The 22,676-nt window shown below is 35.7% G+C and overlaps 1 protein-coding gene across 22 annotated transcripts in view; it reads left to right on the top strand.

Moving 5' to 3' along the window:
* Window positions 1–22,676, top strand: part of MAPK10 (mitogen-activated protein kinase 10) — a 257,723-nt gene that overhangs the window by 220,718 nt on the left and 14,329 nt on the right. For all 22 annotated transcript variants that reach the window (XM_069093364.1, XM_069093328.1, XM_069093333.1 and 19 more), the window contains 3 exons: window positions 3,138–3,262; window positions 12,548–12,611; window positions 15,515–15,592. In XM_069093364.1, coding sequence (XP_068949465.1) covers window positions 3,138–3,262; window positions 12,548–12,611; window positions 15,515–15,592 — 267 coding nt within the window. The remainder of the gene's footprint in view (window positions 1–3,137; window positions 3,263–12,547; window positions 12,612–15,514; window positions 15,593–22,676) is intronic.

The raw sequence follows: 22,676 nt of genomic DNA, 5'->3' as shown, positions 1-22,676 counted from the left end.
CTCTCTCTCTCTCTCTCTTTCTCTCTCTCCCTCCCTCCCTTCCTCTCTCTGAAATACATTTACATGCAATCATTCACACAGGGTAAAAGCTTTCCAATAAAATTTTTCAGCTTGGGAAGTTTCCATATCAGTTTTTAAGGTACTTGAATATCTGTGAGTTTATCTCACTTGTATAGTTTTGGACTATTAGAACTACCTGTGAATGAAAGTAGTGAATAAAATTTCAATTTCAGGAGCAAACTAATGGCAACTGAAAACATAGTTTTGCCTTTAATGGTGAATTCGTACTGCATGAAATTATGCTGAAATCTATTAGCATCAAGTCTCCTGAGAATCTTAACTGCCTCAACAAAATCCTCAATTTCAGTTTTTAAGGGGATTCACCTGCTTCTTCTATTAAAAGTCAGAGAAATATTGTATTAAATGAAAGAAATCATGCCTAATTCTTGTTTATGAATTTCACTTACGTGGCTATGAACCAGTGCCCTAGATTTGATGCTGACTTTGATGGGACAGTGAGACAATGACAATATTTGTTTCCTCCATGGCAAACTTTATTTAACAAAATTAAAATTGGCTAAACTATTGAAGCAAAAAATACAGGAAATTCAATATTAGACATATTTTTAAAAGGGCATATTCTATTTCCTTTCATCTTTTTCCAGGATATTTTTCAGAATGACTCTAAATCAGATAGATACTGTAGTTTCTGTTTTTAATGTCCTATATCTGAGAGAGTAGAAATATTCTAATGACAATGAATGTAGAATGTAAAAAGTAGGGAAAAAAAGACAGCTTTATGTTAGTTTGTAATTGGAGACATTCTAGAACTTAAAAAAAAATAGATATTGCAGTTACAGACCACTTGAGAGTTAGGGTGGTGTGAGAAAGATTCCAGAGTCATTTATTTTTTAGATTTTAGTGACTGGAATACTTGTGACATCTCTAACACCTCTCTCCTTTAATCTTTACTTTCTTTATCTGTAAAATGGGGAGATTGGATTAAATTATCTCCAAAACTTTTTCCAGTTCTAAGTCCTATGATCATGAATTAATTAAAAGCAAAAAGGTATAAAGTACCTACTGTGTACATAGTGCAGTGCTAGACCATAAGGGAGATTGAAATTTTATCTAAGACTTGGTCCCTACCATCCTAGGACTGACAGTCTGGAACTGAGAAATCACATACACACATGTGATACACAATAATACATGATATTTGTGTTAGACAAATACAACAACAAAATATTGTATTCAGTTTAGAATATACAAGAAAGGGTAAAGTCATTTACCAATAGAAAGAAGAAGCAGCATTTTTAAAAAAGGGGGTGAAATTTTGGTTGAAGTTAAAAGAGGAGCAAAAACATTCAATTTCTCAGTCACCATGATGATTTTTTCTAATATTAATAGATTAGTAGAACAACAAAGACTTGCTTATCTCCTTTTTCTGAGTAATCTCTAATAATGTTCATTCATCAATTCAAAAGTACCAACTTTCTTCTCAGGTAGAGATTTGTTATTAATTAAATAAGCAGCACAATATCTTTTTATTTGTTTTAATTGGAAGGTTCTGGTTTCTTTCCTTGAAAACTTATCCTTATAAAATATTCCACTATTCAAAAGTCAAACGTGTTTCAATACTGCCTCAGTCTCAACTAGAAACGGATCCCTAAAGCCCTGTATTGACTTAGAAAACCACAAATTTACATTATCTATATTATGCTGTATTTTTATTTATTTTGTTAAACATTTCCTATATTTTAATCTGGTCTGGGCTGATCCTTGGGCAGTGAGTTGGACATCTCTGATTCAGACACTCTGGTAGCTAACCCTGTGCTTTAGGCCTATGTTTCTTTACCCCATTATGTTCTTTTGTTTTAGTAGTGTACTTCACAAAATAATATTTTAAGTTTAGTGTTCTTAACTGCACAGTTTTCCAAAGAAGGGGAGTGAATGAAAGATAAAGGGCCAGAGGTGGTACAACACAATGGAAAGACTAGTTCTGGAGTTAGGGGACCTGAGTTCAGACCTCTCTCTTACCCTTGGACTTCACTAACCTCTGGGATCTTGGAAAAGTCTCATTAACTCTCTGGGAATAATTTTTTTCATCTTTAAAATGAGGAGTTTAGACTAGAGTGTTTAAGAGGTCCTTTCCAAGTTCAAATCCTGTGTTATCCAAAAAAGGAGTGGGAAAATCGATTTTCAAAATGGCATCTCTGGCTTTGATTAGCTACCTCATGGCCTAGGTCATAGCATTTCAACCATCCACCTCTCTTTTCTGTCAAGTAAAATGGAAAAATAAAATGTCCTCTGATGGACAAAAAGATATTTGTATTTTTTTAAAAAAGGATTAAAACCAATGATAATTTTCTCATCGAGCTATTAGAAGATTAATTTTACTGCATATAAACATAATTATAAAATGTATCACTTATAATCACAGAGTTAGTAAGTGATATTGATATTTTTTATAGAATCAAGTGATTTTAGAATAGCAATTTTCATAGAATCAAGATATGTTAGATATCTTTCTACTATTAACTTCCTATTAACATAAAAAAAGAAGACATACCTAGTATCTAGTATCTAGCTTCAGTAGCTGAGTTGGTTAGAGTGGGCCCTTAGTAAAAATATAGGAATGAAATACAGTTCTTATAACAGTGCATGCATATCAGCAAACAATTATCTGAACTAGATGAATTTCGATATTCTAAGATTTGTTTATAATTTCAAAGGAGGGAAGTCTCATTGTATGTTAGCCCCCCAGAATCCTGAATAAAACAGACTCTGGAGAAACATGGAAATAGAGAATTCATTTTGTTTTCTAGAAGGTCAAAAACTTGAATCAGTGTTTGAAATGAAGATGCATATTTGGTTCACACCAGTATTTTTTCCTCTTCCCTTCTACTACCTTCGCTCCACCCCATCACTTAGAATTTTGCTTTTGGGGGGCAGCTAGGTGGTGCAGTGAATAGAGCACTGGCCCTGGAGTCAGGAGGACCTGAGTTCAAATCTGGCCTCAGACACTTAACACTTACTAGCCACGTGACCTTGGGCAAGTCACTTAACCCCAATTGCCCTGCCTTCCCCCCTCCAAAAAAGCAAAAAAAAAAATTGCTTTTTTTTTGTAATTTCAGCCAGCCAAGCCAGAGACCTTTTATCAAAGATGCTAGTGATTGATCCAGCCAAAAGGATATCGGTGGATGATGCCTTACAGCATCCATACATCAACGTCTGGTACGATCCTGCAGAAGTCGAGGCGGTAAGACACAGTTTTCTCATTTCGCACCTATAGATGGAACATCTCCATGTTTTACCAAGCTGTGAAAATTAGAGAGTAACCATAGACCCAATGAAACAAACTAGATTTTTTTCCTCCATTTCTTTAACCCAGTTAATATTCGTTATCTTTTCTCTAACTTTCAAATTGTTTTATATTCTCTGTGTTCCTCATGACATGCTTTCTTGAGGCAGAAAGAATTATTATTCCAAGATTATTATATTATTAATTATACATTATATTTAATACATCATTTATATAACATATATAAATATATTCTATTATTATTCCAAGAAACATAGTGTAGAAAATCTTTAGTCTCTTCCTGTATGTATTTAAGTCAATTATATCATTCCTGCTGCTACCTTAACAGGGGAGAAAACAACACATAGAATTGGTTGCTTTGTTACCATTTCATTTAAAAGTACACCTGACAATCACACCAATAACTCATAACATTGGTGCATTATAACTCCCATTGCTTTCATCATTAACTAGTGAAGATTTGTGTTGCCAGGAAACCATATTCAAATGATATCTTACTTTGTTTCAGGTATGAGGGGAGGGGAGGAATTTTTTTCCATTTAAATTAGCTTTAATATCATAGGCAGCTGAATATCACTGTTTTTAGCAATATATTTAATTATTTCTTCCAACACTAATTGATGCTATTGAATGGTCTTAGCTCATTAATAGAAGCTAACTTTGCCTAATGTCACTTGGTTACATAATTATATGACTGAGTAAATCCATGTTATTGGGGGCATAGTTCCATAGAAATGATTTTATAAATAGGACAGCAAGAACTGATCCTAGTAGTTGAATAAGTTAGCCCTACTCACTGTAGCAGAGGAATGAGAGTACCCTGTGAAGACTTAGGAGATGATCCATTTTCCCTACTCCTTTCATTTCCCTCACTGGGCTGCAATTGCTTCTTCTGATGAGTGACTTAATTGTGTAGCAGCCCTGCATTTAGAAGGAGGCAAAATACATATGACCTGGATGTTCAAAGGAGCTTTAATAAATATAATAATGATATATAATTTTGACAACTAGCTATAGATGTGAATAGATTACTGTGGTTTTCCAAATATGTGACCAGATTGTTGTGGCATGGCAGCTGACAGCCCAAGTTTGGTTTTCCATCTCTTACTAGTTAGCTCGCTCTTGCTTGGGAGTTCTGGGGCAGTGATTGTTGGAGCAAGGTCCTGTCTGCTACCTTCATTCTGAATCTACCCTTTTGGATTTCTGCATGAAGTAATTGATTGAGGGCTATAGAGTGAATTGTTCCCTGATTTAATCAAGATTGGCTAACATAAAGGGCACTGGAGGGTCTTATCTGTGATGCCAAGATGTCTGGATCCAGGTAGATACTTTATCTGTGAGGCTATTATGAAAGGAGAGGTTTACCATCTAGTCTGGTTTTAGGAGTGAAAGCAAAAAGCAAAGGACACATCATGATATATTCACATTGATTATCTGACAGGTGCCAAGAGAATGACCTTGTGTTCTTTTCTTAGCTGAAAGATCAAAAGCATTATAGATGTGCTTTCCTTGATATTCTACATGTGAAATATTAAATTAGATTTTGTGGAGGGAAGGGGAAGACACTTTTTTTTGGTGAGGCAATGGAGTTAAATAACTTGCCCAGGGTCACAGAGCTAGTGTCTGAGGTTGAATTTGAACTCAGGTTCTCCTGACTCCAGGGCCTGTGTTCTATACACCACACCACCTAACTGCCCCAGGGAAGAAACTTCTAAAAAGAGGATAAAAGATTTTCTAATTAATACAGTTATGTAAAACTGTATGTGTATATGTTTGTGTGTGTGTGTGTGTTCAACAACAAGAAGTTGGCTGACCACAACCCACCTGGGATTTATAGTTCTTCCCAATTTAGTAAGAGAGGAAGCTGACACAGTTAATAGTCAGATGAGGGGCAGGGTTGGGTGCAGGCAGAAACTTCAGAGTTTGAAGACTCAAGAGGAAAACAAGGAAAGAGAAAGGAGAGATGGTGGTCATCTCATGGCAGCAACATGACCAAGATGGTAGCCAGTGTCTTTTGCCCTTTATACCAGGAAAGATGACTTTCCAAATGGATAGACTGGAAGATGTGTGTGTGTTTTTAAAATTATAAGTGCTTACTCCTGTAATAGGTATACTGAAAGAAATAAGCCTGCCAGAGGAACAAATGGATGGGCTATTTCCTGCCCTAGTCTTACTTCCTTTTGTATTTTTGTAAATTTATTCTGGTAAAAAATATATTTCCCAGATTTAACATTTTTCATAAACACTTGCAGCAAAACCTGTCCTTATGTTGGCAGGAACAGAACATCTCAAAATTGAAAATAAATTTGAAACCATTTGATTTCTGGTCCCATATAAAAATAGGATATTAGAATAATTTTTAAGAAAAAAAGTTGACAAATAGATTTGAAATGGTATGAGTTATTTAGGTATTAGTAAAATTATCAATTTTAATTTGTATGATCATCTTTATTAGTTAACAATTGCCATATATACAATTGTAAAAGGTGTGTCTTTACCTTCTTTGCTAATTGCAGCAGCAAGCACCCCAGCATCCCCAGGATGGCTGCCAATACAGGTTCTTAGATTTGCTTTTTCTAAAGGAAAGCCACTCAAAATGGGTTAACAAGCTTACTTTAATCAATCAAACATATATCGTTTACCTAGTTCAGGGGAAAAAGGTCAACACCCCGAACTTCAGAGTATACAGAGGGTATAAGCAGAAATTACAAGAAGACAGAGAAACAAACAGATTAAGCAGACAGGCCTCCAACTGTCCAACCATTACATCCATACCTAGTCAGTTACCAGAGAAGGAAACATCAACATCTGGGTTTTTCAAAGCCAGGGGGCTCTCAACGGCTGTCCAGAGTCTCATCTGGTCAAATTACACAACACTTCTCAAAGTGAGCCCCAAAACAACACCTCACATCAGGGATTATATAGCCTTCTCCTGGCTCAGAGAATGTCACAACCCTCTTGACCCACTGCCCAATCACAAAGTATCTCCAGAATAACAAGCCTCCAACCACAGGCTCCAGGTGCACTTAACCTAGGGGCAGAGAAGATCTTACACAATGCCATCTAAGAAAGATGGCAACAACGTAAATTTACATTCCCATTGCACTAATTTATGGTAGAACTTTTAATATCTAGCTCATGTGTCCATTTGAAACATTTTGTTAAATAGCATGAGATAATAACCTAAGTCTAATTTCTCCCAGATTGCATTCCAATTTTCCCAGCATTTCATCAAATCCTTATTCTCAGTAGCATGGATCCTTTGGTTTATCACACAGTATGCCACTATGTTCAATTGCTTCTGGGTCTTATATACCAAATCTATTCTGCTTTTAAGCCAGTACCAAATATTTTAGGTGATTACTGCTTTGAGGTATGGTTTGGGATTTGGTACTCCTAGGTCCCCTTCCTTCCAATATTATTTTTTACTAATTCATTTGAGATTCTTGACCTTTTTGTTCCTTTTGATTAATTTTTATTATTTTGTCTAGTTCTATAAAGTAATTTTTTGATAGCTTGATTGACACAGTACTAAAATCTGTAAGTTCATTTAGGATTTTGATATTTTTATTATAATAGCATGTTTCAACCACGAGGAATTAATATAATTTCAATTATTTAAGCCTTTTAATATTTTAATTAACTTCTATAAATGGTGGTTTGTGATTGTATCCATTTAAGTTCTGAGTGTATCTAGATAGGTGTACTCTCAGTATTTTATGCATTTTGTAGTTGTTTTGCATGAAATTTCTTTTTTTTTCTTTTTTTCCTTGAGCTTCTTGATAATATATACAACTGCTGAGAGAGGCTTATTTTATACTCTGTTACATTATTGGAATGATCTTAATTATTCTAATTTCCTTAATTAACTAATTTCCTTCTTGCCTATGCTTAGTCATGCTATTTCTTTATCTTGCTTTATTGAAAGAGTTAGAATTTCTAGAATTATATGAAATAATAGTGGTCACAATGAACATCCTTGTTTTGCCCTTGATCTTATTAAAAAGGCTTCTAACATATCTCCATTCCAGATAATTCTAGCTCCTGATTTTAAATAGTATTGAAAATGTCAAGGAATGGTTCATTTTTAATAAGATTTTTATGTTTTTAACATGAATAAGTTGTATTGCTGTCAAAGACCTTTTCTGGATCTGTTGATATAGTCCTGTATTTTTATTGTTTTGTTATTAATGCGTCCATTATAATATTCCTAATTTTGAACCAGTCTTATATTCCTGGTAAAAATTCAAGTAGGTCTAGTATGTAATATTTTATTATGTTGCCCTTTCCTCTTTCATAATATCTTGTTAAAAATTTTTGCATCAACATTCTTTAGAGAGAGTGTTCTGTAGTGGAGATTTTTAATCATTTTTGTGTCATAGATCTCTTGAGACTCTTGTGAAGTTTATAGACTACTTCTCAAAAATGTTATCTCTAAATTATTGAAAAAGAAAAATATGTTTAAATGCAGATATAAAAATATTTTTTGGAAACTAGTCAATAAAATCTTGGTTAAGAACTTTGGGTCTATAATTTCTTCCTCTTTTCTACCTCTCCCTGGTTTGAATGTCAGGATCATATTTTTCTCATGGAAGGAGTTTGGTTCAATGCCTTTTTTTTCTATTTTTGAAAACAATTTATATAATGGCAAAAATAATTTTCTTTGAATATGTGATCAAATTGATTTCTAATTCTACTTGGGCTGTGTTTTTTCCCTTTAGTTTCTCTTTATCTATAGTTTATTTCCCTTTTTGTTTTTTGGTAATTTGGTTTGCTTTCTCCTCCTCCTTTTAGAATAGATTAGTTCTCTGTTAGGATTTTTTTTCAAAGATCCCATTTCATTTATTAGTTCAATGGACTTTTCAGTTTTATTTTGAAGTTTTCTATTTTATGCTTATTTGATTATTTTATATTTGATTGTTTGTTTTGTTAGTTTTTCTAGACTTTTAAAAGGTGTTTAATTCATTGATTTCTTCTTTCTATTTGTTGTTGATGATGATGAAACATTTTAGAGATATCAATTTTCTCCATAAGGAAACCTTGGAGTTTTAGTGTGTTATCACATTCCCATTTTCAAAAAGTAAAACGTTATTTCTTCTATGATTTGTACTTTGACCTACCCATTGTTTAGGACTATGTTATTTAGATTCTCTTCAAGTTTGAATGCTTCCTTTAAATGCCCCCTATTGATAATTTTTATTTGGTTGCATTCAAAAAAGGATAGTATTAATATTTCTACTTTTTTGCTTTTGTTTATGAGGTTTTCTTAATATCCTTATATATGAGAAATTTTTGTAAAGGTTCCATTCAAAGCTGAGAAATATCTATATATCTTTTGATTTCCATTCAATAGTTACCAGAGATCTATCATATCTAAGTTTTCTAGAATTCTATACAAATTATTAACTTCCATTGTTTATTTTTTTAATTTTTCAATTTGTCTAGATGTGAAAAGGACATGTGGAGGTCTTCAGATATAGTTTTGTTATTTTTTCTTGTTGTTAGATTAGTGTTTCTTTTCAATATTTCAAAGTTATACCATTTGGTTATAGTACTGATGAGTGCTGATAACCTTTCATTAATTATGGTGCTTTTAAGCACAATATAATTTCCCTGTTTATGTCTCTTTACTGTATTTATTTTTATTGTTCCCTTGCCTAGGCTTATGATCAGCTTTTTTTTGTTCACCTGAAACATGATAAATTATGCTCCTGTCCCTCACTTTCAATATGTATGAATCTTTGTTTATATGTGTGTTTCTTATAAGCACCATTTTCTTGATTCTGCTTTCCAATCCAATCTTCTGTCCTTCTCAGTTTTATTGGTGAGTTTATCCCATTGCAATTCTTGATTATGATTATATTTTTTCCTTCCATCAAATCTCTCTTTTTCTCCTTGCTCCATCCCTCTCCGATTTTTACAAAGAAAAAGAATGTGATAAAAGAAAGGGAATGGGGTCAACATTGTGATCTATAATTGAAATGATCTTATCCTGATTCTCTGTCTATTCTTTCTTTATTCTGTTCAGGCTGCAATCACTGGTTCTTACATTTTATTTCTTTTTCATACCTTCTTTTTGATTACCCCACTATAAATGAAATGTTTTACTTGCAATTATTCCCTCCTCAACTTTAAATTCCTTCTTAAACTCCTCTTTCCCATCTCCCTACTGCTTCTTATTTATCTTTTGGAATTAATGTATTTCTGCATCAAACTGTGTGTATATGTATTTATAGCCTCCTTTGTCCAAATTAGATGAATGACTGAGAAAGCATTTATTAAGCACTTACTCTATGCAAAGCACTGTGTTAAGCCCTAGGGATATAAATGGAAAAATAAGATAGATTCTATTCTCAAGGAGCTCACCTTAATGGGAAAGATAGTATATATAGAAGGTTTCAGTAACAAATCAAATGGAAGGATATAGCAGCAAAGCAAACAGTAATACTTCATTTTAAATTTCATTGCCACTGATAAAATCACATCAGTTTCTGTTAGTGAAGCATTTGGCAGTGCTGAAGATTTTGGTAGCAAAGACATTCTGTGGCTATAGCACCCACAAAATCAGTTGCCAGGTCACAGAGTAATTGCTTTACAAGATGAAGGGAAGAGAGCTGGACTGGAAGGTGTACCAGTGGTTGGTTGGGGGTTAGAGGGGAAGACATGGTGCTGTCACTCACAAGGCTCTTGGGTTTAGTATAATGGCAGTTAATTAGTAGTTGGTGATGGTAGTGGCAAGGAAGGTGGTCTTCTCCACAGTGATTTCTCCCCTCACTGATGGCTTCACAGCCTGGTCATTGCTATTCCTGAGGGTCTTGAGTGGAGGGTCATGGCCCATCTCCATTGAGATATGAAGGGAGGTGCTAATCAAAGCAATGGTGATGGTTTGACTTGTCTGCTATAGATCACCTCCTATCTCTCTTTTTCATGGCATCTTGCTACGTCAGTTAGTTTGATTTTCCTGTTAAATTCCTGGTTCCCTCCAAGCCACCTTCATGTTTGTAGACTATCATTTTACTGTACCCAAATTATGAAAAATAACATTGCTTCCCTGATGTGTTCCTTTTTTCTTCCTTTTTCCCCTCTCATAAAGACTAACAAAACAGAACAGAACCACGCTCATCCCTTGTGTTTACTTTTCTATACTCTCTTTGTGAATGTTGAAGAGAGGACACTTTTGTCATTTTCTCAGAGTCCTTGTACTGATCAGTTACTCTTTCACAGTTGATTATCTTTAAAATATCGCTGTTACTGTGTACAATATTCTCCTGGTTATGCTCACTTTATTTTGCGTCAGTTCACATAAATCTTTCCAGGATTTTCTGAAGCCATTCCCTATATCATTTCTTATATCATAATAGTATTCTATTACATTCATATACAATAATCTGTTCAGCTGTTCCCCAGTTGTTGGCCATCCCTCCAGTTCCCAATTCTTTGCTATCTCAAAAGGAGTGGTATAATAATAAATATTATTAATATATGAATCTTTTTTCTTTGATCCCTTGGATCTTGCTACCTAGTAGTAATATTGCTGAGTCAAAGGACATGCACTATTTAATAGCTTTCCAGAATGGTTGGACTAGTTCATATCACTAATGCATTAGTGTACCTATTTTCCCACATCTCCTCTAATATTTGTCATTTTTCTTTTCCGTCATCCTAGCTAATTTGATGAGCCTGAGGTGATACCCCCCCAGATGTTTTAATTTACATTTCTCTAATTACTAGTGATTTAGAGCATTTTTATGACTATTGGTAGCTTTGAGTTTTTTTCCTCTGAAAATTGCCCCTTCATATCCCTTGACCATTTATAAATTGAGAAATGATCTTATTCTTATAAATTTGGCTTCTTATTTTAGAAATAAGACCTTTATCAGAGAAATTTGCCACAAGGATATTTTCCCAGTTACTTGCTTCTCTTCTTATTTTAGCATTGATTTTGTTCATGCAAAAACTTTTCAACTTTACATAATCAAAATGAACCTCTCTATCCCTTGCTTGGTCATGAATTCTTCCCCTATCCAGATATGTGATAGGTAATTTCTTTCATGCTACACTAATTTTCTTATATCGCCCTTTATGTCTGAATCACATGCCCATTTTGAGTTTATCTTGGTAAACAGTATGAGATGTTAGTCTATGCCTGGTTTCTGCCAGACTACTTTTCAGTTTTCCCAGTAGTTTTTGTCAAACAGCTCATTCTATAAAGTTGCTATAACTGGAGCATATTACTTTGAATCCAGTCCAAAATCAGTGCCTCATCATACCAGTCAAGACTAGATTTGAATGTCTTATGAATTTGCAAATAGGACTTTACTATTTTTAGTGGTACATATAGCTCAGATTTGCAGAAGGGTACTTCTTGTAAGTTCTGGTCAGATATTATTTTGGACCTCTAATGTTAAGGAAAAACATCAAGTACCTTATCATATAGAAGTCATGCTTTTGAAAATTATGTTTGAGATTATGTCTAGTTCTGAGATTTTTATTTGGAGAGGGGTGTCACAATATGTGACATCATTGGGCTAAGTGTCTTCTTCGTGAAGAAATATTCTATCAACGTAGACAAAAAACTACTCTATAGCTTACAGTTTTAGCTGTTTGGGGAAATGGGAAGTCAACTGACTTACTCAAGAGAATATAGCCAGAGGTGGGACTAGAACTCAGGTCTTCGTAAAAGGTCAGCTCCCTATCCACTATCTCTCATTGTTTCCCATTTAGCATTTACCACAACACTAAGCCCCTAATGATCCCTGGCTAATAACAAACAAAGTAAGGGCTCATACGAGGAACCAAGTGTGTCATTCAACCAATTTCTTGTTGGCTTAAGAATCAAAGGAACTCTTCCTAAGTTTACATTTTGGGGAAAATCTCCAGACAGAAGGCTGAGTCCATCTCTCCCCACCATCTTAATCATGTATGTTAATTCCCAGCACAATTTCCTTTATTTTCCTTACTGAACCCTACCCTAATTACTCTAAGGCAGGATTAAATATGTTTTTGTTGTATGTATAAGATATTTTATACTTTGACTCTGTGTTCTAAGTGAAATTACAGGTTGAGAATAGACCAGTAGGCATCAGTATCCATATTACATCCATTCTATTCCGTACCAAGGGATGCAAATAAATGGGAAAATCCCCCTATATTGTTATTTTATGTCATGTGTGCATATTGTTTTTAGTAGGAAAAATACTTATATTCATTTTTATTCTGTAGCCTCCTCCACAAATATATGATAAACAGCTGGATGAGAGAGAACATACCATTGAAGAATGGAAAGGTAAATATATTGACAAAGTAAAGTAGAAGTCTTTTTTGTTGTTTTGTTAAAAAGCAGCATGTGAAATCTCTAAAAACTCAGAAAATACATTGAAACATTTCCTACTTGATGTAATAATGATTAGCAATGAAATTCTCTAATTCTATCCAATCTAATAGTCTCTAAATCTTCAACATTTCTTATATTCTAATATTAATGCCGCCCTTCTATGGGGAAGAACAAGACACAACAAGAGGAAGCAAATATTTATTAATTAGCTACTATGTGCAAGGCACTGTGACAAAATAAATAAGTCTCTTCCCTCAAGGCGCTTACATTTGACTGAGTGGTACAGTCTGAAAATAGATAAATCAAGACAAGCTATTTTCTCTTCCATATTATGGGTTTCTAAGGGATTTGGAGAATTTTTTTCAGTCTTCAGGACCCATCAAAACTCCACAACCAGCTAATTCTAAGAACTTGAATTGATTGTTAAGATTGAAGGTAGAAGGTAGACGTTTTCAACACAATTAAAGCCCAGTTATCATCACAACCACTCGTGCTCTCTGCAGAATAAATAAATAGAAAACAAATACACAAAAATCTGATGTCAAATAAACAAATAAACAAAAATCTGATTTGGTCATCACAGCTTTCAACATCTCCTCTTTTTTGATGCCAAACTCCCCCACTGGTGATATTTCTTTCCCCACCCTCATCTTCCTTTTTCCTTACCCTGATCTTCTTTTGCTGTCCTGTGTAGTGATTTGGTAAGAGAATGTGCCACCACCCACTCTACCTCCACTGCATGAGTTTCAAGTTTTATTATTGCTATAAATAAAATGCTTGAGGCTGGCTTTTTATTTTCCAAAAAAAGGTAGGAAAGGACCAGATTGTTAAAAGTGTTAAATGCCAGATGGAGGAGTTTATATGCACATGTAATTATAAGTGATATGTGGTGGAGAAATCTTGGATTAAACCTACTTTCATCAACACAAAAATGCACCTAGGATCTGAATAGAATGGGTTCTATGAAAAGAGCCTACATAAATCAAGAATTTGCAAATTTTAATTAAGAATTTAGCTTAACTTTTTGATTGCCTGCTTCAGACATTATTGATTTGGTAGGAATGGTTAATGGATTGAGGACTACATAGTCATGAAGGAGTTAGGAACCTCATAAGTTCTTAGAATTCAAGTATTTCCCATTTTCTTTTAAACATACTGCCTAGGAGTTTATTTAAGAATATGAAGAAATGCAGATGCATGGATATGATGGACCAGTTGAATGTAGCTGAAAAAGCTGAAGAGTTTACATTTGATTTGATGAGATACATACAGGTTCTTTCATAGACATGTTTGCTGCAAAGTCAAAGTCTGTAGAAAGCAAGTCTGTGCAGGATTGCTTTGCCTGAGAACTCCATCTCATCATCCAATTTTCTTCTGAGTTTATATGCTTCCTTTTAAGTTATATTGTCAGGTCCAAGGGAGATCACTTTGTCTTCTCAAGAAAGTAGGGTCTGATGGGCAGGCAGAGAGGAAAGAAGAAAATTTTCATCTTTGTTCATCGGGGCAAAAGAGAATTTGGAGAAGTCTCTTTAGCTTGTCAGATTGCTGAGAACTGAGAGGTTGCTGATGAAACCTAGCTCCAGGAGTGGTCCATCCAGACTTGCTGCTGAACATTGAACTCTAAGACCCCATACCTTGTCTCTCCTACTAATGAAGAACACCCAGGAAATAAATAGAATATTCTTTTACTATTTGAAAGATTATCTTAGCAGATGAATTTAGAATGAACTGGAATAAATTAGAAATGAGATGGTCTGTAAACAGAACCGATCATGGAAATGTAGAATTGGGAAGACTAGATAGAGGGAGTAGAGAGAGAAGTGATGGGTGAGATAATAGGCAAACTTTGGTATCCATTTGGGAATCAAGTTTTTGTTGTTTCAAGTGTTGTCAAGACATACATGGAGGTACTCTGTAAACAGCTGGAGATATGTTGACTGACTGAGATAAAGAGAAGGTAAGGTCAGAGATGGAGCTTGGGAGGACACATGGATATTGAAACTTTAAGGCTTTTCTCTTCATAGAAGAAGATACCTTTCCTCCCTGTGCCAATATCTCCTACCTGAAGTTGCTGAATAAAGACGCTCAGAATTCCAAAAGACCTCAGAGATCATCTAATCCAGTCCTCTACAACCTCTGTGGGCCAGATAACATGCTTCTGTCTTCATGATATATTCCCTGATACCCCAGATATATGTAATCTCTTCTTCCTTTTGAAGGCTCATAACACTTAAACATTCTTCTTTGCATTATTTTGTTAGGCAAATCCTCTGTGGAATATTTATGTGAAAATATGGAGGATTTATGTAAATTAAGATTTACTCAGCATGAGAGGATATGAAAAGGGTTTCAATATTGGTAGTGGAAGTATTAGTACTGAAGAAATCATGAAGTATTATTAGTGTATTTGTCATATTTTTCTTCCCTGTAAGCTCCTTGAGGTAAGAGATCATAGCTTTTTTCTTAATATTATCCACAAATCACCAGGTTAAGTCCCTTGCACAAAATAGACTCTCGATAAATAACACTTCATTGAATAAGTTGAGTGAATGAGTTAATGTTGAAAAGCAAAAGGTCAAGGATTGAACTCTTAAAGAGATATAATGTAGATTATATAGTATATTACATTATATAGTTTATTATATAGTATAGATTATAGTAAGGATATGTGTCCAAATAAATAAGCTCAGTAGGGCTGGTAAAGCATAGGAAGAAAATGATGAAATAAGACAAAAAGAAATGCTGCTCAATTTTATTTTACCCCCATCACATCAAAAATGTCATTTGTTGTTGAATAATGAATTTCTCTGAAGCCTGAACCAAAAAGCAATTACCCTGACAATTATTTCTTGCAGAGTTGATCTATAAGGAAGTAATGAATTCTGAAGAAAAGACTAAAAATGGAGTGGTAAAAGGACAACCTTCTCCTTCAGGTACTCAGGCCCAGTGTATAATTAATTGTTTCGTATGTTGTCTGCCATTGGCAAGTGCTTGTGAAAAACAGAATTCATAGCACCTTAACTAACTGGACTCATGATCATGGTGCCCTCATAATTATTTTAATTGGGGTGTTTGTTTGTTTTTTCATTGGGTTCTAATGTTTTAAAAAAGCAACAATTTGAATAGTCATTTAAAAACCTTTCAAGGTCACCTACTACCTCTCTAAAATCATATTATATATTACATGTGTTATATAAAATGTATATTTTCTATATCATTAAAATAGAATTGTGTTATGATTATTTATATAACAACTGCTCTGAGCTACCTCCCCCATTCAGCACTCACAGGTTGTAGGTTTAGATCCCCAGAGGGGTGACTACTACCCAGTTTGGGTGGATGGATCTGTACCCCTGAAATTATTACTTATGACACCCACCTAGTGAGTTTATTTTTTGCCAATAGACATATTTTTTCCAAAGCAAAAGCATTTGCTCAAAAGGCATTGTAAGATTAATATCCACAAAATGTCCCCTTTCCACACTCCCCATTTCCCCAGCAACCTGGGAAGCCCTCTTTCCAAAACACAGCATCCATGTGATAAATGAGCATACACTCAGAGTATGATGGTGGTGGGACACACATGTAGGGAACATACATGACTGAGAAAATGTGCCCTAATATCTACAGCCCCAATATCTCTTTTTATTGAGTTCTCATGCTGTTCTCCACCAGGCACAGTGTCTCAGCTCTGCAGTTAGGCGTATCGGGTCTGTGCCTTTCCATATCCATAGTTTGACTATTAATCATCAGGTCTAGGTCTCTCTTTAATCCTTAGTCAGCTGTTTTCTTGCTACTGGAAGCTATTTCCTGCATGGAACTCTGTTCCTCAACATGTCTATATCTCCACAGAGTGTTTTGTCCTTGCTGGATGACTTTCAGCTGTGTCTCAAACTCTCATAAACTTTTGAACTGGCTCCAGGGTTTAGTAGGCTTAGCTTCTAGAAAGGCCTTCAAGGTCATGCCCAATCTTTGGCCAGCTGTGCTTTCAATTCGATCAAAGAACTCCTTCATACTTCATAAAGTTATGACAGGGTATAGACAGACCTTTGTACTTCATTAGTGTACTGATGCCTTATTAGTTCTGTTATGTGTCCCTCACTTTGCATGATTACATCAGCTGTGAGAAGAAGGGGATCAACCCCTGCTCCCCATTACATTTATGTCAAATGCTATATTATATGTTGGATGGATGGCCAAATGATTTTCAAGTTGCCACTTTTTTAAAATGAGTGCTCTTATTTATACCTGCTGTGAAATGTTGAGTCAGGGAGATGTATGCTTCCAAGATGTTTTCATCACCATGTGAGAGAAGAAGATGGTCAAGGTGAAGAGAGGTTCGTTATGTGGGGGAGGGTCTCTAGATACTTTCCTTTACAGATGTCACTGCAGAGCCTCCTGGAAGACATTTGTAAGCGCTTGGAGAAATCTGGCCTGACCATCCATATGGGAAAGATCGAGAAGATCAAGAATGTGCATTTCCCAGATTACAACAGATTGTCAGGGAACAATGACAGTCAAAGACAAAACTTCAGAATGCTCAGATTTTAGATTTAGGAGGGAGAATAGAGATGATCTTGGCATAGACCCATAGTACATAGAGCTAGCACCGACAGAGGACATATGGTCAACATCTGTTTTGAGTTGAGGAAACAGACTTGGGCACCATGAATCACTCAGTCACACAGTGTCAGAGGCAAAATTCGAACCAAGAGTCTCTGACTCCAGAGTCAAAGGGTCATCGTCCCAGAGCTGGAAGGGTCCTCAGAAGCCATCTGGTGTTACCCACCTTATTGAGGGGATGAATGAACTAAGTTCAGCCCAGGATGGTTTAGTGACTTATCCAATGAAGTATGCCTGAATCCTCTGACTCTGGATTTAACACTAAACGCCTGTTCTTTCCACCATTCTCAACATCGCCATTATTTTACAAATGAGGAAAGTGAGAACCAGAGAAAAGAAATTACTCATCCATCCGGTGGTCACATAGTAAATGAAAGTCTAACAGTCGAATTCAGGTCTTCTGACCCCAAAACTCATTTTCTTTCTACTCCTTCATGCTTCTCTGACCACAGAGATATAAGTTCATCCAGTTAAGCATTGTTTCCAGAGGACATGGTGATTATATCTGGATTTTGGCTCTGGTTTTTAAATGTGACTAGGGAAAACTTAATGTGCCTCTGCCGAGCTGTAGATGGTTCTGAGATTTATGGGTAAAATGACTGTATTCTGAAAAAAAGTCAACCTAAATAAATTGTGTTTCTCTCACTATCAGACTTCACTTGTATAATGATTTAATTGTAAATGACAGCATAGTCCCTTGTTTTCTGAATTGATTTACATTAATTACCCATTGTAATTCAAATTATAGAAAGAGAATTTGTTTTTAACACTATTTCTACCTAAAAAGGAAAAAAAAAATTCCTCACTTAATACACACATTTGGATACACACTTAATACGGAGATTTGCTCCTTTCTTGCTCACATCCTTTTTATGGCACTGTCTTAAGTTCATTCAAGTGGAATAACATTTTAAAATCATTTAAGCAATTTATTTCTTCCTGAAATAATGGATTTTTCAACATAATTATTAATTTTCAGCTCAGAAACTTGTATAAGTAGCATACTATCTTATACCAAATATATTCCTTTTTCTATAAAGTTGAATCTGTAGCTGGATAACCTGACCAAATTTGTAATAAATTTTAGTAAGTAAAATGAAAATTCTTATGTTTCTTACTTGAGTATTTGACCCCTTAGAATCATAAATCTGTTGTAATCTATGGTCCAAGTTCCATTCTCCCTTTCCCTTGCCCCCAAGACTCTGGGCTTGCAGAGACCAGGTTTGTTCATAAGAGTCTGACCCCAGTAGGCCAGTTTTTCTCTTTTTCTCATTGTCCCTACCTGGGGTCCTTCAGAAAAATCTTTAAATATGCTTGTGGTACAGGCCCTGTCTTTGTTCAGTCATTTTTCAGTCGTGTCCAATTCTTCAGGACCCCATCTGGGGTTTTCTTGGCAAACGTCCTGGAATGGTTTGCCATTTCCTTCTCCAGCTCATTTTACAGATAAGGAAAGTGGGTCAAACAGGGTGAAATGCCTTGCCCAGAGTCACACAGCTATTAAACGTCTGAGGCTAGATTTGAATTTAGGTCTTCCTGACTCTAGGCCCAGCTCTCCATCCACTGTGCCACTAAGTCCTGTCTAGGTTTTCCTAAATGTGGGTAATAGGTCCCCAATGATGCTTCAAGTATTCAGTGTACAGTATGGGTATTAGCCATTTTTCAACCACCACAGAAAATGCATAAGATCCAAAGGACTTACTAGGCCTTTTGAACAAATGCAAGAATATAAATTCTTCAAATACCTCATTAGACTTTTCCCAGAAGGTGAAGACACCTTGGAAGACTACTGAGAAAACACTCTTATTCCCCTCGTACCCACTAAGTAACTCCTGTCAGTATCAGGGGTTGGCAAGGTCCAGATGTCCTATCTCCCATGGAGTCCCATGACGTGACTCTGGTCCTCTAGCTGTTGAAGTCATGGTGGCGGTTCTCTTCCTTTTCTAAGGAGTACTCTGTTAAGGAAATCTCCATCTTTGAAATCTTCTGCCTAACCATTGAATTCAGAAACCTCTGAACTTAGTGTCACCTATTTAGACCATCAGGAAGACCTTATCTCTCTCTGGACTTCACTTGAAAGTTGGCTCACCAGAGCAGGTTACTACTCCCCCTCTGGGTTTTGAAGGTAACCATGAAGGACCGAGGGTAGCTTTCTAATGCTGTTGGCTCAATATCCCATTCCAGTATGTTTTATCATTTACTTGTTATTTCTTCAATATCATCTAACTAGTACCTATTAATATTACCTCTACCTCCTAAGACTGACCTAGTGATTAATGCCTCACGATTGTTTAACTAATTAATTAATTAATAATCAATTAGTTTTGACAAAGGTATATTTACTGAAAATATACAACAGGAACAGAAATTACAAAGCATTTCTTCCTTCACCCACAGAGCACACTCCCTTCTCTGTCCCCTCCGTCCTTGGGGAGTAAGAACAGGGCTATGGAACGACCTTTGGGTTCCAGCCCAGCAGTGGATTATTCTGGTAGCCAAGACACCATGTCTTGCCAGCTAAGAAATGAATCTCTCAGCTATGCTGTATTTGTGGAAGTGAACTTGATGGAGCAAATGCTTTGTAGTAACTGCTTTATGCATAGAGTGAGTATATGCATATTCATAGTACACAGCTATAAATCATAAGCAACAAAGGATAGCTAGTTCTCTATAACCTTAATACTATCAGTAATTATACATATGTAATTGTATGTATATATTTGAATGTTCACATATATACAATGTCCTGCCTCAGATATGTATGACCCTGGGAAAGTTATGACTTCTCAGCCTCAGTTTCTTAATCTGTGAAATGGGGATGAAAATAACAGCACCTACCTCACAAGGTTGTTGCAAAGAACAAATATGTGTAAAATGTTTTGCAAATCTTAAAGTACTCAATAAATGTTAGTTATTATTAAAATTTACCTACCAGCATTAGCATTTACCCCCAAAATGGACAAAATGATTAACAGACATTGCTATGGCATGTACATAGCCCAAGATATAAAATATAGTCAGTTGGACCACACCAAGTTCTGGGTCCAAGCCCCTCCAACTGAAAAATAAAAACAAACATGCTCAAAGAGTTAACACACACTAGGAAAAATATGCAAATTGTATGCAAATCACACTTCACATGGTCACTTTCTAGTATTGTTGTCTGGATACATGCATATTTGTCAGGTCCACCAGTAACATCATAAATTTATCTAGTGATTGGTCTAATTTGTTTAGTTTCTTTATCCCTGGATGATATCTTCATTCCTATACCTGAGCTAGTGTATGGTACAGGCTGACCATCAGGGTCATTATGAATTTGTCAGATGAAACCTCATCTGACATTAGGGGCCAACTTTGTGCTCTGTGTTATCTGTCCTCTCGGAATTTCTAAAGTAGCAGTTCTGGGCAATAAAAGGGGGGTCCTTCTGGGTCCAAGCCCCTTGCCTTATAAAAAGTCAGCTAGTCGCCATCAGTGGGGACCTCACTGTCAGCACCCTTGCCTTATTTGAGAGTTTATGTACAGTCGATGGACAGTGTCTTTTGCTCAGCATTCAGTGAAGTCAAAGTCTATCATTTCACTTGGTTATTGAAAGATTCAGTGAACTCTGCTATGGGCAATAAGTGGATATGTTGAATAGTCTTAAAAAGCCTCTTTGATTCACCTGTGCTGTTTCATAAACAGCCAACATGACCAGTCTCTCATCAACATTGTATGGGTCAGCTTCAATCTCTCAGTTAGCTTCTAAGTCCCTTTAATGCAAAGGTTTCTCCACAGAACTCTAGATCTCCTTGGAGGTCTTAGTTTTGTACTATTAAATCATATCTTCTTCTGTTTTTGCCAAAGATCTTCTGTATTGAAACTATGGTGTATTGGTAGACCTTTTTCAGCTGTTTGCTCAAATGAGATATATTATGCTTTTGAGTAGTTGCTTCATCTGAAGTTCCAAAATACAAGTCTTCAGTTCTTAGATAAACATAAGCAAGTATGGTTTAAAGTCTCCTGGTAGAATTGTAGGCATATACTAGATGTGACATGTTTGAATCCAGTAAGCTTTTTGTTCTGGTTTGAGAGGCCCCAGAATGTTTAACAATGGTCAGTTGAAATGTTTAGGCTCTTGGTTTCCTTGTGGATGGTAAGGAGTAGTTCTAGACTTTTAAAAATGGTTAGTCAGCATTAATAAATTATTTATATTTTTCTAGATATAGAAATTCAATACAAATTCCAAAGACTTGATGGAATTTATTATATTCACCAAACATGAAGCATGAATTGGTAATGGCTTTCTTTGTACACATCTAGCACAAATTTCATATTTTTTGGTGACATCTGTAGTCATATTGGGTAAAATCTGTTAGTTTTTTGTTTTGTATTGTTTTTACCAGCCCTAGAATATTTCTTTTTCTTTCTTTTTTTGTTGCTTTTTGGAGGGCAATTGGGGTTAAGTGACTTGCCCAAAGTCACAAGGCTAGTAAGTGTGTCAAGTGTGGGAGGCCGCATTTGAACTTGGGTCCTCCTGACTCCAGGACCAGCGCTCTACTCATTGCGCCACCTAGCCGCCCCAAGTATTTCTTGACCTATACAAAGTCATGATGCAAGATATTGATGGCAGTTGGGTGGGTAAGGTCTTTGTAGCACCAGCTGCTTACTTGTACATGTAAGAATCTGCCACAGTCTGCTACACTACTCCATTCTTCAACTATAATTTCTGCCATTATCTTAGCAGTAAGGTGCCTTTTTCTGACTAGTAGACTGAGGGTTTTTGGATCATATTCTGGCTCTTTGGTTTGTATCATTTGGTTCATTAGTCTTCTGCAGACAATGAGAACCAAGGATGATTGTATTAACAAGAAAAAGGTTTACATATGTATTTGGTGAACTGGTGGAAGTCCCAAGTTCTCAGCTGTATTTCCACTTCGTTGCACTCTATCTTACTCCTTGGATGTCACAGATTACTGTCTAACCTTCCAGTAGTATCATTACACTACCAGTATCTGGTAACATTGTGGATGTGTAATCTGCATCTACATTTATCTTCCTAGACCTGTAGTATAATTGGCTAACAATGGTGCCCATTTCTGGCAAGTAGCATTCAACTTGGCATGGGTCAAAATAAATCAAGGGTTAAGTCAGTCCATAGTTGCAATTTTCTATTCTAAGAACTTTTCAGTGGTAGTCCATTTCAAAGCAAGAACTCAAGTTTGTGCATAGGGTAGAGTCTCACTGTCAGTAAACCTTCTGGTGGAGGCAATTGGTCTTTGATGATTACCTCTCAGTACTGGACAGCTCCCAAACATTCCAGGCTGGCTTCTATGTGGAGAACAAAAGACTTGCATGGGTTTACATAAACCACTACTAAATCTTGAATAAGATAATTGCTTAAGTCATTGAAGGCT

The sequence above is a fragment of the Petaurus breviceps genome, unplaced genomic scaffold (genome assembly GCF_028583685.1).
Source record: "Petaurus breviceps papuanus isolate PSGF00001 unplaced genomic scaffold, PetGlider_PUasm1.0 126, whole genome shotgun sequence".
NCBI classification, from domain to species: Eukaryota; Metazoa; Chordata; class Mammalia; order Diprotodontia; family Petauridae; genus Petaurus; species Petaurus breviceps.
The sequence above is the reverse complement of the archived record's forward strand: the minus strand, read 5'-3'. Positions and strand labels throughout refer to the sequence as shown.